The following is a 17,560-nucleotide window of genomic DNA, read 5'->3' as shown; positions in this document are numbered from 1 at the left end:
AAATGGATCATGACAAATAAAGATTTGGATTTCAGTGCAGTATTAAGTCTGTATCTATGTTTGATTATCACCAAAGACAAGAAAGGCTAATATTTACATGTTCATGAAATCTATGGCAAAATGTTTTAAAATTTATGAAAAATTTCTTTTTATTAAAATTTAAGATAGAAACTGGTTCAGATTATTACACAATTTTGTTTCTTGTTAATTTTATATCTCCTTATGACAGGAATCCTTTCACATACAACAACTTTCTTTCTAGAAACTAGAAAGGTTTTTTAAATTGAACATTTTTGTTCTCTTTTGAATCTGGGAACAGTATATCTAACAATATATATGTTCCTGTTTGAATGATATTTTATTTTTATTGATCATGGATTTTATAAAAGATTTAATTACTTTAAATTTAGATGAATATTATGTAATGAATCATGTTTTATTTATTTTAAAAAAATATTAAAAGTATACAAACTGTTTATTGATCTTTTTAACCAATAATATTCTGACATAGTACACAGTACCACAGTATTAAAACTAAACAAGAGACATAAAAACTGCAGTAACTAGAAATATAGCGACGCCACGCGACACAACTGATTGTATGAATCATTTCACCAAGCTGTTCACACGCGTTACCCTGGTGCTATCCAAAAATCCTGGGGAGAACACTGCCCAGCGAAGCATTTTATTGATTTTTGGTGTTTTAATGCCACTTTTAAGCACCGCTTTTGGGCTATTTCGTGGCGGCCAGTTTTTATTGGTGGAGGAAGCCGGAGTGCCGGGAGAAAACCACCGACCTTCGATAGGAAGACTAACAATCCTAGTCAATTAAGATTGGAGTCGAGTGCACCCGCACGAGCGGGGTTCGAACTCACAACCTCAGTGTTGACTGGCTAGTGATTACAGTAGTAACTACTTAAACCACTCGGCCACCGAGGCCCCTATTTATCTTATGATAAATACTGCAACTAAAGCTTATTTATAGGTGAATAATGCATTTAATATTGATAGCAAAATATTATTTAACAACATTATCTTATTTTTTTAACAGGTTAACCTAGTGACCAGTGAGTTGTTTACATCTGAAATTATGGAGAAAACTTCAAATGTAAGTAAAATCAAATTAGAGTAAAATATGTTAAAACTTTATTAAATATTTACTTGACTTATCATAGTTGTTTTTACTGTAGTAAAAGAAGTCAGGAGTAAATGTTTTAAATTCAGTTATTCCACATGGAATAATTTCTGCATATTAACATAATATAAAGATAAAAGTTTTTTCATAAATGCTTATGATTGAAATTTATCTTATTGTTTTGATTTATGGTATTAAAGTACAGAGGTTCCATCACCTGGCTTTGTCAAACAAAAGACTTGAAAATTGGAATTTGCTGCTGCTTTGCTAAAAACACAGCATTTAGGGTTAAGGGCAAAGACTTGGTGGCTCATAATTGGAATAATGTGTCCTGTAAGAATGACATGTCTTCCTGCAGACTTATAACTTGTGAACAAGCTTGTTAAAATCTGGCTCAGCATGTTCTAGTAGAAAGCAGGGCTCATATTTATATCATGTTAACATGTTCTCATCTAATATTTATATGCCACTGGACGTTAAGCAAACAACAATCAATCAATCTAACATTTATGTAATATCTGGCACTGGACATTAAACACCAATCCATCCTCATCACCATCATTATTTAAGTATACCTTCATTTGAAAATACATTTTAACAGCAATAACCATGTATTTTTCATTTCAGCAAACTAATGGTAATGATAACATGGACGAATTTCAGGTCAGTCTAAATAACTTCTTTGTTATAGATGATAAAAATGAGAATTTTAGATTTTAAGTCATGAGGAATAGAATGGTTCAAACAATACATCTGGAAAGTACATCTTTATAAAAAAATTTGCTGCTCAAGATTATTTTCATAAAAAAACATTATGATCATAAATGGTTAACATTCCAAACAAACAGAAAACCTTATGACATGAAGATACATGATACCATTCAAAATTGTAAAGATCAAAATGATCTCAAATTGTTCATGAAGTATATTTACATGTGAATATAGAAGAAATTGATATATGTTTTGTCCTAAAAATCATGTACTTTGAATCTTGAATGTATGAACAACTTTTATTCTTGAAAAAAATATGAATATTAAAGAAATGGCCCGATCAGATCTCTATACTACACCATACTGACTTTAATGAAACTGTTAAAATGACACATTATTCAGAATTAGAGCTGCCAAGTCATTGCCCTTAATTCTGTTTAAAGATAACTGCTAAATGAGACCAATTTGTTTTACTATTTTAGTCACATGACACTACAAGTACATTTGAAGACACAGAGAAAGAAAGAAACATTTTCTTCTCACCAGACCAAGGAAATGTAATTTTCGCCAGTGCTGTAGATGGTTGGGGATTTACGTAAGAATGTTATACTCTCACATATTGTTACTTCATTTCCTAGGAAGTTACTGCCATTTTGAATGTACTAGTACATGTTATTTCCTTAGACAACTGAGCTCAAGAAATTCAATTCAAACTGATACTATGATTTATTGTTCACACACACACAACATCTTATGAACAAATAAGCTTCCTTTGTATGTGCTGAAACTTGGACAAAATAGTATGCTCCCTTTTAATATTGGTTATATAAAGGCCATCTTTTTATGCGACCGCAAAAAAAATTTTTGTGGTCGTATATTGGTATGACGTTGGCGTCGTCATCGTCGTCGTCGTCGTCCAAGACACATTAGTTTTTCGCACTCTAACTTTAGTTTAAGTGAATGGATCTCAATGAAATTTTACCATAAGGTTCAATACCACAAAAGGAAGGTGGGGATTGATTTTGGGGGTTATGGTACCAACAGTTAAGGAATTAGGGGCCAAAAATTAGCATTTTTATACGACCGCAAAAATCGTATATTGGTATGACGTTGGCGTCGTCGTCGTCGTCCGGCGTCGTCCGAAGACACATTAGTTTTCGCACTCTAACTTTAGTTTAAGTGAATGGATCTCTATGAAATTTTACCATATGGTTCAATACCACAAAAGGAAGGTGGGGATTGATTTTGGGGGTTATGGTACCAACAGTTAAGGAATTAGGGGCCAAAAAGGGGCAAAAAATAAGCATTTTTGTAACTTCCAGACATAACTTGTGTGTTAGTGTATGGATCTCTCTGACATTGTACCACAAGGTTCCATATTATACAGGGAATGCTGGGATTGATTTTGGGGGTAATTGCCTCAAAATATTAGGAATTAGGGGCCAAAAAAGGGGCAAAAAACAAGCATTTTTCTAGTTTCATGACAATAACTTGTGTGTAAGTGTATGGATCTTTCTGAAATTGTACTACAAGGTTCCATATCACAAAGGGAAAGCTGGAATTGAGTTTGGGGGTAATTGCCCAAAAACGTTTAGGAATAAGGGGCCAAAAAGGGGCCAAAAATAAGCATTTTTCTAGTTTCCAGACAATAACTTGTGTTCAAGTGTATGGATCTCTCTGAAATTGTACTGCAAGGTACCATACCACAAAGGGAAGGCTGGGATTGAGTTTGGGGGTGATGAATCATAAGGGGGTTCAAAAAATTTGGGGGGGGGGATTTTTTTTTTTCCTTTTCTTTTTGTTTTAAAATTTTCCATTTTAAGTTGGTTATTTCTGTTTTATATTTAAAAGCAAATAATAATGATATGATAGGAGATACACACCAAACAGGATGTGTAAATTATTATATTATAAGTATTGTGCAATAGCAAGAAATTTTCAATTGCACAGTATTGCACAATAGCAAGAAATCTTCAATTGCACAGTATTGCGCAATAGCAAGAAATCTTCAATTGCACAGTATTGTGCAATAGCAAGAAATATCCAATAGCACAATATTGCGCAATAGTAAGAAATTGTCAATTGTACAGTGTTGCGCAATAGCAAGAAATATTCAATTGCACAGTATTGTGCAAAAGAAGATACTTCGTATAAATTGCTTATTTCTTGACCAATTTCAATGGGGTTTTATTCTTGAATTCTTGGGGTTCTTTAATATGCTGATTCTAACCGTGTATTAAGTTTTTGGATTTTGGGCCCCGTTTTTAAATTGGTCCACATTGAGGTCCAAAGGGTCCAAAATTAAACTTTGTTTGATTTCATCAAAAATTGAATTATTGGGGTTCTTTGATATGCCGAATCTAACGGTGTATTTAGATTCTTAATTTTTGGTTCCTTTTTCAAATTGGTCTACATTAAGGTCCAAAGGGTCCAAAATTAAACTTAGTTTGATTTTAACAAAAAATGAATTCTTAGGGTTCTTTGATATGCTGAATCTAAACATGTATTTAGATTTTTGATTATGGGCCCAGTTTTCAAGTTGGTCCAAATCGGGGTCCAAAATTAAACTTTGTTTGATTTCAACAAAAATTGAATATATGGGGTTCTTTGATATGCTGAATCTAACCATGTATTTAGATTTTTGATTTTTGGGCCCCATTATCAACTTTGTCCACATTGAGGTCAAAAGGGTCCAAAATTAAACTTTGTTTGATTTCATCAAAAATTGAATTATTGGGGTTCTTTGATATGCCGAATCTAACGGTGTATTTAGATTCTTAATTTTTGGTTCCGTTTTCAAATTGGTCTACATTAAAGTCCAAAGGGTCCAAAATTAAACTTAGTTTGATTTTAACAAAAATTGAATTCTTAGGGTTCTTTGATATGCTGAATCTAAACATGTATTTAGATTTTTGTTTATGGGCCCAGTTTTCAAGTTGGTCCAAATTGGGGTCCAAAATTAAACTTTGTTTGATTTCAACAAAAATTGAATATATGGGGTTCTTTGATATGCTGAATCTAACCATGTATTTAGATTTTTGATTTTTGGGCCCCATTATCAACTTTGTCCACATTGAGGTCAAAAGGGTCCAAAATTAAACTTTGTTTGATTTCATCAAAAATTGAATTCTTGGGGTTCTTTGATAAGCTGAATCTAACCATGTATTTAGATTTTGGATATTGGACCATAATAGGTGAATGTCCAATTTAAAATTTTTAAGTTCTTAGACCACATTCATTCTGTGTCAGAAACCTATGCTGTGTCAAATATTTAATCACAATCCAAATTCAGAGCTGTATCAAGCTTGAATGTTCTGTCCATACTTGCCCCAACTGTTCAGGGTTCGACCTCTGCGGTCGTATCAAGCTGCGCCCTGCGGAGCATTTTATTAATTATGTTAAAAGAATCTTAGAATGACTGTCTCTTAAGGAAAACTAAAAGTAGATGACCGTTTCATGCTTTTCCCAGATGGACAATGTCCGGTAAATTTATAAATGTCCTGAATATATGACCGTTTTGGAAGCCATGAGTGTACCTCCCAAACACTCAATCCACATATGAAATGAACACTTTAAATTTGAAATAAACCTTTATTTCAGAAATATGAGAATATAGATAAAAAGGTTCACCGATTTGACTCAAATTCTCATATTTGATTTATAACATACTAAAAGGTATATCCAAATTACAATAAGTCTGAAATAAACAACTAACATTGCTTGGACTCGATAATATATATCAACATTTCGTTGGTATATTAGTTTAGGTGCTATCTAATTAACCATCAAGATGACCTCCGAAGACTGCAGACGGTCACATAACCCGATATAAACATAAACATAGATATAAATAGGTTGTGACATGTGCAATTGGATTTTTCTGTTTGATTTCATGTTGAAGTTTAAATAATTAAGTTAATCATCCTTTTTACCTGTATAAGAATGATTTTTTTGTGGACGGAATCAGTCAACGAAATGGTACACCTTTGTTTCACTTTCAATGTTGATATTATTTTCCTTTTAATGGCTGAACACCGTAACCAATCTCTAGCTAAGGGGTTAAATTGAAGGTCACATGAATCATCAGCGATGTTTCTTAGCTTATTTTGACAAAATTGAACTAAACTGCCTGCTGAAAGCGAATTATTATTTCACTATTTCACTTTCATTAAAGATTGAACAAAAAAAACAAAACATTTTTTTTTTTTTTTATCTCGTTGCTAATGCCCCTTTAATAACATATTTATGTCATGTTATATTTTACAGATGTGGGCAGTTTGCCAAGTTATTTTCCAAGAAAACTGGTATCAATAAGGATGTCTTATTAAAGACGCTTTGGGGAGATTACTTCTTGAATTCCAAAACCAAAAGGATTATGAAAGGTGCACAGGTACATGGTGATCAGCAGGAAAATTGTGTTATGGTTATGAGTTCAAACACCATAGGTTCATTATCCAGATATTAGTCATTCTTGGATTACGAACTTGTGGTGTAATGTTATCAGATAATTATCTGGTAGCGGATGACTTTCAGACACTATATTCATAGATAGTGTGCTACAATTAATCCATCATTCTGCCTCTGAAGAACTTAAAAGGTCCTTAAAAGACTGAAGCCAGTCGGGCTATGAATTATCACCAGGGGCTGTTAATAATGTGTTTTGGCAACAGTTACTTTTTATTTATCATAATTTTTTCTCTCCTGATACACATAATTAATATGGCATACACTTACGAAAGCTTCATTAGAGCTATTGTATTTAAAGACCACTTTATGTCAATTTTCTCTTTATTACTCATTTAAATTGTCTTTGTTGCTTTGATTTATAGTAGACAAATAACGGCCATTTAAAACTTTATCAAATTGCACAATATGAAACATTTATTGATAGCGGTACAACATTTAGACACAGGAAAGGTGCATGTAGGATTGTTAACATACATAAACACAAGTGTAATCCCATTATGTAGTTTATATAGAATTTCTTGATTAATTAAATAAAACATTTAGGTATAGCAAATATGCCAATTTCCTTGTTTAAGACTGAGAAAATAATTTTTATGCCCCCGCCATAGCGGAGGGACATTAAGTTTTACCCTTGTCCGTCTGTACGTCCGTACGTCCCAAAATTGGTTTCCGTTCTCTAACTGTAGTTTGCCTCAACCAAATGTTATGAAACTTATGCACAATGCTTATTACCACAAAACACAGATCAAGATTGAATTTTGGTGGCGCCACTTTTACCATTCTAGAGTAATGCTCCTCTACAAATAGACAAATTGCTGAATTTTTCGTTTCCGTTCTCTTACTTTAGTTTGCCTCAACCAAATGTTATGAAACTTATGCACAATGCTAATTACCACAAAATACAGATCAAGTTTGAATTTTGGTGGCGTCACTTTTACCGTTCTAGAGTTATGCCCCTTTACAAATGGAAAAATTGCTGGATTTTTCGTTTCCGTCCTCTATCTTAAGTTTGCCTCAACTAAATGTTATGCAACGTATACACAATGCTTATTACCACAAAACTCAGATCAAGTACAAATTTGGGTAGCATCACATTTACAGTTCTTGAGTTATGTCCCTTTATAACATTATATGCAAGCGGGGGCATCATCTGTGTCCGAAGCAAGGGTCCGGAAACGGTCATATATGCCAGACATGACCGATTTGGAAACTGAAAAGACCGAAATGATTTATTGGGATTTTGGTCTTTTTTTTTTTTTACAGAAATAATTTCGGTCATTTCATTGAGATCAGGGTTTTATCGGTCGCCATTTTGAACTTATTTTTGTTTTCAGGTCATCAAGAAAAATAGATTTGTTTGAGACAAAATAAAAATTTTATTGATTTGTGTTAGTGATTTAATAATATTTATCATTAGTCTGTTGTTTATTCTATAATGTAAGTGAAAACAATGTACAGGACTCTGTCGAGTCACAGCGTGGGGTAAGTCTGGGTTGAAGCCACTAGGTTTGTTTACATAGTAATTATCACCACTTGAGGATAGTAATCAATGTCCAGGAAGTTTGAATTCGGCTTGGGTGTCGTTATTGTCTTGATTAAAGCCATAAAGGCCATGTACACAAATCTCACCTGTAAACACCTGTTAAGCAATAAAAACAATATGGCGATTTGCTGTGCATCAAATTTAACGTTTTAACCATTCTGACCTAGATTTTCCCAAACAGATATTATTTTATTCATTAAAGAAGACAAATAACACTGTTGACTCGAGAATCTGTCAATTTTTATCCAAATAAAACATATAATCCATTTATAATCGATCAGCTGATTTGGTCAACGTTTGTTAAATATAGAATTATGTTTACTGAGTTTGGAAAATGGGGATCAACATGGGTTAATTGATAATCTTATTTAACTTTTCGGTAGGAAATGGCAGATAAAGATATTAATAGATTTGCAAAAGTGGTAAAGCCTATAATTTATAGGAATGCAGAATTAAAAAAAAATGTTTAAAAAAGGAATTAAAACTAAATAACGTAATTTAGATTTGAAGCCATACAGCCTATTTAAGAAATATACTCAGCGAATGAACAATCTCGATTTTTTTTTTTTTTTTTTGCACTTCCGATTTTTTTAAACCATCTTACTCACAGAATGTAATGGGCGTTATCCTTTCTTTTGTTTTCCTGGCTATACTTCCGATTTTTACCCAAGTGAAGCCATACATTCTCTCTGTAAAGACCAACAGAATTCATGGGCGTTTTTCTTTAATTGTTTCAAGGTTATTTTTGCTGGTATAAAAGCTTTGAATATTAAATATAAATTCATAATAAGTTCCAACAATGAATAAGCGTAAAAGAGAGTCGTCAGATGAAAACCAGAAACCTGCCAAAAATGCAGATCTTTCAATGCCAAATGGTTGCAGTTGTTCGCATGGCTTACCTTTGACAGTATACGTAATGCCATGTTCTGCACCATCTGCCAGAAACACAAAAAGAAAAACAATTTTGTATATCCCGGGGCCTGCAACTTCAGAAAGTCCACCTTAGTAGACCATGCAAGTTCCAATGATCATGTTCAATCCTTAAAGTCTGATGAAGCAGCCAAAGACAACAAACTTAAGACGATGGTAGAGAAGGTGTATGAAAAAACAGATGATGCCATGACAACACTGTTTAGAAATGCTTACTACATTGCCAAAGAAAATTTACCTATCGACAAGTACCAGTCCCTGAATGAGCTGTCCAAGATGAATGGAGCACCTATAACATCGACAATGTACCAAGAAGATACAGCTTGCTCAGAATTCATCAAAATTATTTCCTCCCAGATTGAGCAGACCGTTTTGCAAGATGTAAAAGACAGTCCAGTTTCTAGTGTAGAGTGTGAGCGTGGGTTTTCTAGGCAAAACCTTATAAAGACAAAGCTCCGATGCAAGACCAGCACCGACACTTTGGATCAGCTGATGCGCATAGGATTAGTTGGTGTTTCTGTCAAAGACTTTGACCCAAAACCGGCACTCCGTCAGTGGCAGTCTAACCGTCAAAGACAAGTGTACCAAAACAACAAACAGAATGCTTTCTCTAAGCTTATGAACGTTAGATAGACTTATATTGACTCTGTGTATTTGTGTTACCATTGATAGACTGCTATGTGTATTGAATATTTATAGACTGTCATTCCTAGAGTATTACAATGCAATTGTTTTTCATTGAATTGTTGTAATTGTGTACAAACTTCTGTTCAGATAAATTATTTATTTATTTAAAATCATGAATTTTATTATTAAATTCAATTGTTATCACTATACCAGACTTGAGTTATTTATTCAAAGAAAAGTTGAATCATAGTTTCCCCTTTTTGATCCTCATATCGTAAACCAGGTGAATACACATTATCTTATTGTGTATTAGGTAATCACTTACACTCATCCAAACAGCAGCAATTTGAACAATACAAACGATATCTTGTACATGCAATAAGAAACTCAACACAGTTTATTAATTGGTTTACATAACTTTATTTCAAAATGATGAAACATGCCGTACTTATTCCTCTTTTAATTTATGCAAATTTAAAGGGTTATGCATACGACCTCAGTGATGCAATACACAACAACAAAACGTCTCCTCGTGTAGTTTCTAACTCAGAGATATCACTGTTACTGTTAGATCAAGGTACAGTTACACTTGTCTGACCCAATACTTCACAAAAAAGGACTTTACTTGTCCATGTGCAAGACTTGTCACCCTCAGAAAAATGCATTATTGTGCATCACGATATTATTACATCACACAAAAAAATGACCGAAATGACATGGGAAAATTTCCGGATCCTTGGTCCGAAGGACACATTCCCCATTTATTTTTTTATGTTTACAGGCCAAAGGAAAGAAACCAATGTTTGTACAGATAGTTTTGGAGAATATATGGTCTGTGTATGAAGCTGTTTATGTTAGAAAGTAGGTTTCTTAAATGAAGTTTAACACCTTTTTTTATACGACCGTTTACGGGACGTATTATGGTATACCGTTGACCGTCTGTCCGTCCGTCTGTCAGTCAGTCTGTCGTCAACATGTCTGACATTAACTCAAAAATGCTTAACCAGATGTGCATAAAACTTTGGTGAATTGTATATATCTATTGACAAAAGCTCCCTTTCGTTTTTCATAAATTTTAGATTTTACGTTTCAGAGAAATGGGGTTTTATTCATTTTAATAAGGGGGGGGTTCCAGTTTTCAGACAATAACTAAAAAATGCTTTCTCCAATTTGCAAGAAACTTTGGTCAATTGTTTTTATCTATAGACATAAGCTCCCTTTCGATTTTTATAAATTTTAGATTTTAAGTTTTCGAATTATGGGGTTTTATTCATTAAAAAAAGGGGGATTTTCCAGTTTTCGGACAATAACTCAAAAATGCTTTCAGCAGTTCTCATGAAACCTTGGTGAATTGTTTATATCTATTTATGTAAGCTCCGTTTTGATTTTTATAAATTTTAGATTTTAAGTTTTCGAATTATGGGGTTTTATTCATTAAAAAAAGGGGGATTTTCCAGTTTTCGGACAATAACTCAAAAATGCTTTCAGCAGTTCTCATGAAACCTTGGTGAATTGTTTATATCTATTTATGTAAGCTCCGTTTTGATTTTTATAAATTTTAGATTTTTCGTTTCCTAGTTATGGGGTTTTAATCATTAAAAAAAGGGGGATTTTCCAGTTTTCGGACAATAACTAAAAAATGCTTTCAGCAGTTCTGATGAAACTTTGGTGAATTGTTTATATCTATTGATGTAAGCTGCCTTTTGATTTTTATAAATTTTAGATTTTATGTTTCTGAGTTATGGGGTATTATTCATTAAAAAAAGGGGGATTTTCCAGTTTTTTGACAATACCTTTAAAGTGCTTTGAGCAGTTTTCATTAAACTTTCGCGCCTGGTTTATATCTATTAAGATAACCTACCTCTATTTGTTTATAGTCTGACAACAGATTTACTAAGTATTGCGCAACAGCACAGTGTATTGCACAACAGCAAGAAATATTTAATTGAATATAAATTCAATTCATATAACCAATTTCAAGTTCTTTGACTACATTTATTCAGAAACCCAGGGTTTCCGCTGGCGCATTTTGCGAAAAAAAATCATCATTTGCGAAAAATTTTGGCGATAGAATTATAAAACTGTTTGAGGTCGTCCATCTTGTTTTTTCTTTCGGACTTCTCGGATTTTTTTCTCTAATCAGTCAACACTCAGCTTTTTACCTTGTACACGTCACGCGATATGATTTTGACAGAAAATCAATAATCAGCTGATTGTCAATAAGTACAAACATTAGATAGCTATGGGCAATAAACTTATCAATAAAAAGGTGTTAATTATATGGTTTTATAAAATTGTTTGGTCGAATGGCTTCATATGTCCCATAAGTGAGTTGTTTTAAGATCTTTTAACAACTTTTATAGAAATTATTGTTACAAAGTTTAATCTTCACAATCATTTTAGCACTCCTGTTTTAAAGATATTTTTTATCTTTTAACTTTACATTTTGACGATGGGCCGAAAAAGGAAACTTTTTTTTGAAGAAACACCTACAAAGATACGAAAAATATCGGATTTTATTCAGAGCCCTTCAAGTTTGTCTAAACGGAATTCTATACCAGAACATGTACAACTGTTGGAAGACGAAATCAGACCAGCTGATGGTGTACATACAATTATTAGAACACCAAAATCATCAAAAAAGGTTGCAGTTAGAAATTTTAGGGATGATATAAGGGATAGTGGCAAATATAGAGATGAAGCAAAATCTGCTTGTAGAATTTTTGTGTCTAATTTGTTAGAAAATTTAAATAGAAGATTTTCTTTTGAAGGTGATTCTGAAGTGCTATCTTCAATGTGTAATATATTTAATCCTATTTTATATAGCAATGATTGCAAAGATAAATTTTTGAAAAGTGCAAAACAAGTTGTACAACATTTTTCTGATTGTAATTTAAATGATTTTGAAAGTGAAGAAATGTTAGACCAAATTGTAACATTTTCACATGTTGTGAAGTCATCTTATTCACATTGTTCAAACAGTATTAATGATGTATGTCAAGTAGCTCTTAAGCATAAAGAAGTCTACAAAGCAGCAGAAAAATTATTAACTGTTCCCGTATCATCTGTGGAGTGTGAGTGGGGGTTCAGCAGACAAAACATTATGAAAACTAAGCTTAGAAATAGACTAAGTACAGATTCATTGTTCCATCTTATGATGATTTCTTTAGAAGGGCCTTCTTCAGATTTATTTGATTTTAATAGAGCTTTTAAAAGATGGGCAGACAAGAAAAATCGAAGAATGTATTTTTACTGTATCTATACAAGCAGATAAATGATAAATAAAGTATGTTAGTCTAATTTGGTGTTCATTTATTGAAATTTATATTATTAAAGAAAGATGTGGGGTAAATGTACATGAGACAACAATGCTGCACATTGAACTTTATCTTCATTGTAGTAAAGAAAATCAGTTGGCGAATAAATTTTAAAAGTGGCGAAAGAGGTGGCGAAAAAAAATATTGACCTAGGGGAAACCCTTGAAACCTATAATATGTCAAATATTTAATTACAATCCAAATTCAGACCTGTATTAAGCTTGAATATTGTGTCCATTTTTGCCCCAACTGTTTAGGGTTGGACTTCTGCGGGCGTATCCAGCTGCGCTCAGCTAAGCAGTTTATTTTTTACAGTTTCATGTCAGTACTTTAATTCAGGTTTGCCTGTTATTTAACAAAGTTATAGAAATTTGTATATCCCAAGAAAGATGAAGTTATAGAAAGCATGACAGCAAGAAACAATGCATATAATTAATGAATGTATCATACGTCTGATGTTTATCAATGCAAAAATTGTATTTCACTATTTTGATATAATACTGTATATCATGTTATTTTCATGTGTGTTTAATTTTCGCTTTGTTCATGGCAGCTAAGAAAGCGCAAAAATGTAACACAGTGTAAATTACCCTACATATTCCATGATTTATGGCTGTTAAGTTGTGTCATATATTAAAGCAGAGACATATATATAAACAAGGAATATAAATTATATGTCTCTAATTATACTGTTAATTATAGAGGTCACACGGAATTGTAAACATTTTTCATCATTAAGGCAAAATAACATTATATTGAAAAATAAGTCTTTTATGTTGATCGAAAGATCACAAAAATGTGCAGATTTAATTAAATTCTCTGTTTTCATAATAATTAAATTGGCTTATCATAAACGTCGCATATTTTGACAACACAGCAATCAGTGACAAATTGAAATTCAAATGTTAATTAAGGACAATCTATTGATTGTTGTCAAAACCCAAACATTTCGCATATAATATAAAAGAAAAGAAAAATAAATCACATTTACATGGATATTGGCATAAATATGCTTGATAAATAACTGTTTTACCATCACAAAAATGATCAAAACTTTCATGTTTTAGCATGATACGATGTACATAACTTACTTTCCATGAATGTTCTCTGAATAATGTTTATTTTAGTGTGTAGTACTCATATATTTAGTTACCTATTCTCTGTCAGTCAATCATGTTTATGTCAATTACGTTTTAATAATGATATACTACAGTGATTTTTTTTTTTTCGCATGTATTTTTCCAATCAGCGTAAATAAAACACAGTGAAAATTTAACCTGCCCATTTTGTAATCAAATCTCGAAAAAAAAGTTGATGCGAAAAAACCCCAATATATGGTTTTCTATTGTTGAAATGTTCATTACATTTTACAGAGATAAAGACATGATAGAGAAGATAGTTAACTCCCTTGATTTGAAGGTGTCACCACGAGACATAAAACACAATGATCCTAAAGTACAGATAAAAGCAATTACTACACAGTGGCTCCCTCTATCAGATGCTGTCTTAGGTTGGTAAATTAATCAAGGTCAACAGCAGGTTTCATAATATAGATTGGAAAAGAAATGGCATGAGATGGAAAAATGAGAAAACAGTCATTAAGGTTCATGTGGACCCTTTGCAAAATCAAGTTAAGTTTTAAATTTTCTAAAACATACAATGCATTTGAAATTTGTTAATCTAGGGCATGCTATGCCTTAAAACTTTTCCAGATGCACAGGTTTGTCTGTACTCAGAGTAAATTTTGATGTGAAAACGCAGCCATTTTAGCCAAAGGGTCCACATGAACCTTAAATACTGGGTAAAAAACAATAAATCAAAGACACAGTGCTTTTATTGTTGTTGTTCATGTTAACAGTGTTAGAAGGTCTTTATGGTGGAGCTGTAGTGATCATGCTTTACAGTATGATCCACAACTGTCAAAGTCTTTCTGCCAATAATGTTATTAGCTGTCCACCAAAAGGCATTCTGTAAACGATAATTACAAACATATAGACTTTCATAGGGCACATTATTTCAAGATACATACAAGAGAACTTGACATGGAAATTAAGTTTGGAATGATTTATGATGATGTTATACCACCATGATAATTATCTTATAAGAAAGCATTTATAGTTGTTATACAATAAGGAGCATCCACCTCTAGCACAGGGGCTCAGGCCACAATTAAAAATATTTCAGTTTGCCCAAACCCGACCCATGATGACTGGGTGTGGGTAGGTAGGTAGGCAAATTCTTTTTTTTTTTTATCAGAATTTGCATGAAAATATTAAAACAGTATACAGTCGACTCCACTTAATCGCATACCGCTTAATAGCATAATTCGGTTAATTGCATGATTTTTCTCCTGCACAAAACCATTTCCCATTCATCTAATGTTAAATTATCCGGTTATATGCATAGCCTTACAAGTGGCCTTTCAGTTAATTGCATAGAAAATAATTGCCGGCTAGATATGCTTAGTTCAAACTGACGAGATTTTTGACCGGAAACGGCAATTTGGTAAGTATATTTTTCTTGATTGCATCATTATTTTCGTTATTATTTCATATTCACTTTTGTGTTATTAAAATAAAGTTTTAAAACAGTTTCTTTCGTGTTTATATGATCAAACTGATGATGGAGTTTTACTTTAAATAACCCTTGATGTGTACACAGGTGAAGTTTCCCATGTTCTATTTTAAGCCTCGAGGTCATAAAATGTCAAACAGGTATTTGTTGTTAAAACATAAAAGGTGTTAATTATTGATTGGATTTTAAGCATTGTCCAAAAATAACATTTGGGGTGAATTTTAAAAACAATAACGCCTGCTAATTTACTTTGAAAGACCATCCAATGTGTACTCTCGCTAATCGGCTTGGGGTGATTTGCATTTATGTTAAACATTACAGGGCATTTATATATGGTTGAAGAATTTTATTCGTCAATCTTTTATTTTTATTATTTTTGGAAAAGAGCATTCACTTCTAATTATTATATTTTCACACGTTCAACACTCGTGTCCAGCAAATAACGGGTCATAGAAACAAATCTATTTTTAGAACAATTTGTTCAAATTTTGTATCCCAGGTAAAGGAAACATCGGTACGCAAATAAACTAAAACAAAATGTGTTTTTAAACTTTATTAAAAGAATACAAAATACAATAACATGAATAACACTAGACTTATAACTTTTATTAGAATAAATCAACATTCAACATGTTGTAAGTGGATTATGGCCGTTCATCTTTCTTCAGGGATTTCCTTTACTGTCGATGTTATTTGACTCCGTAATTTGGCATTTCGGATATAAGTATACTCCGCTTAATTGCATAATTTTGTCTGACAAATAGGCTATGCAAATAACCGGAATCTTTTTTTTTCCGTCAAACCTTTGTAGAGACAATCAAAAGCCATGAAAAACTTAGCCTGGGATCCTGGCTCACTGCACAACAGTAGACAAAGTATTAGATTGGGTCAGGATGCCAGGCTATGAAAAACTGTCTGCCATTTTCACATGTTTTACTTCTTTACGTTCGTTAAATCAGAAGATAAAAACCGAGAACATCGAATATCGATTAACTGTGTCTCTTACACGCTTTCTTTTAATCTTATTCACAGTTACTTTCAAACGCAAAGACGACGAACATTAAGTCGTTCGCGTTTGGGCAAACATACAATATTTTTATTTTGGCCTCATTTTACTGCATACACACAGGCTGAGAAATAAAATTTTATATACTAAATAAAATACTTATTTTGTTGCCAGATTAATTCTATTTATGAAATGTTGAATTGGGTTGTTCAAGATTCTTAAGGATAACTAGAATATGGTATAATGAAATTTACAGACATGCACTGGTAATGGTGTTCCTGAAAAAGATCTTTAGGTGGATTGAACAGCACTTTATATTCTCTCCCACCATGTTTAGAATTTAATTTTGAAGAGTTGTTAAGGCAAGGCTTTTTTTTCTCAAAAAGAGCCACTATCAGTCAGATTTTAAAAGAAGTTCTTTTCAGCTCCCAAATTCAATATTAATATGGAACAGCCATACTAGTAGTTTGATTGTTGAATTTAGTTTAAATCGAACTCAGTGAACAATTTTTCAAGAAAAATCCTGTTTTCAAAGTGAGATGTGAATACCATGAGATTCTATGTAACTGGCGGAGGACTGTTGCTGGCTATTAAAATTTTTAATGATTTTAGTTTTCTTTCATGAACCATATGATGAACTGTATAGTCCAGGTTAACTGCTTACTTGTTATTATTAAAACAATAACTTCTGTGACAATTTGCTAGTTTTGACTAGTGTTGTCTTGAAGCAGACCTCATGTTGTGCTCTAACTCTGACATGGAAGTTTCATTTTTATGCTCCACCTACGATAGTAGTAGGGGCATTATGTTTTCTGGTCTGTGCGTCCGTTCGTTCATCCATCAGTTCGTCCGTCTGTCCCGCTTCAGGTTAAAGTTTTTGGTCAAGGTAGTTTTTAATGAAGTTGAAGTCCAATCAACTTGAAACTTGAAACCTATAATATGATCTTTCTAATTTTAATGCCAAATTAGAGCTTTTCACAGTCCACTGAACATAGAAAATGAGTGTGGGCATCCGTGTACTATGGACACATTCTTGTTTTTTAATCTAACATAAAGAAAATTTCAAGTTCAGGCCATTTTAAATGAAAGATCTTCAATTATAGGAGCTGTTGTAGAAAAACTACCATCTCCACTCCAGATAACAGAAGACCGGATAGAAAAATTAATGTGTCCTCATGGGAAAAGATTTGATAAACTTCCTCAGGAAACTCAACAGCTAAAAGAAGGTAAGTATTGATGTGTTAAGACAG

General features: G+C 32.6%; 1 protein-coding gene across 3 annotated transcripts in view; it reads left to right on the top strand.

Annotated features, from left to right (window-relative positions):
• Positions 1-17,560, top strand: part of LOC127734372 (elongation factor-like GTPase 1) — a 47,307-nt gene that overhangs the window by 17,369 nt on the left and 12,378 nt on the right. For all 3 annotated transcript variants that reach the window (XM_052244208.1, XM_052244207.1, XM_052244206.1), the window contains exons 8-14: positions 1,052-1,108; positions 1,763-1,798; positions 2,329-2,441; positions 6,113-6,236; positions 10,195-10,274; positions 14,104-14,240; positions 17,414-17,536. In XM_052244208.1, coding sequence (XP_052100168.1) covers positions 1,052-1,108; positions 1,763-1,798; positions 2,329-2,441; positions 6,113-6,236; positions 10,195-10,274; positions 14,104-14,240; positions 17,414-17,536 — 670 coding nt within the window. The remainder of the gene's footprint in view (positions 1-1,051; positions 1,109-1,762; positions 1,799-2,328; positions 2,442-6,112; positions 6,237-10,194; positions 10,275-14,103; positions 14,241-17,413; positions 17,537-17,560) is intronic.

Source organism: Mytilus californianus, unplaced genomic scaffold (assembly GCF_021869535.1).
Source record: "Mytilus californianus isolate M0D057914Y unplaced genomic scaffold, xbMytCali1.0.p SCAF_3, whole genome shotgun sequence".
Lineage (NCBI taxonomy): Eukaryota > Metazoa > Mollusca > Bivalvia > Mytilida > Mytilidae > Mytilus > Mytilus californianus.
This window is presented reverse-complemented; position numbering and strand designations above follow the sequence as displayed.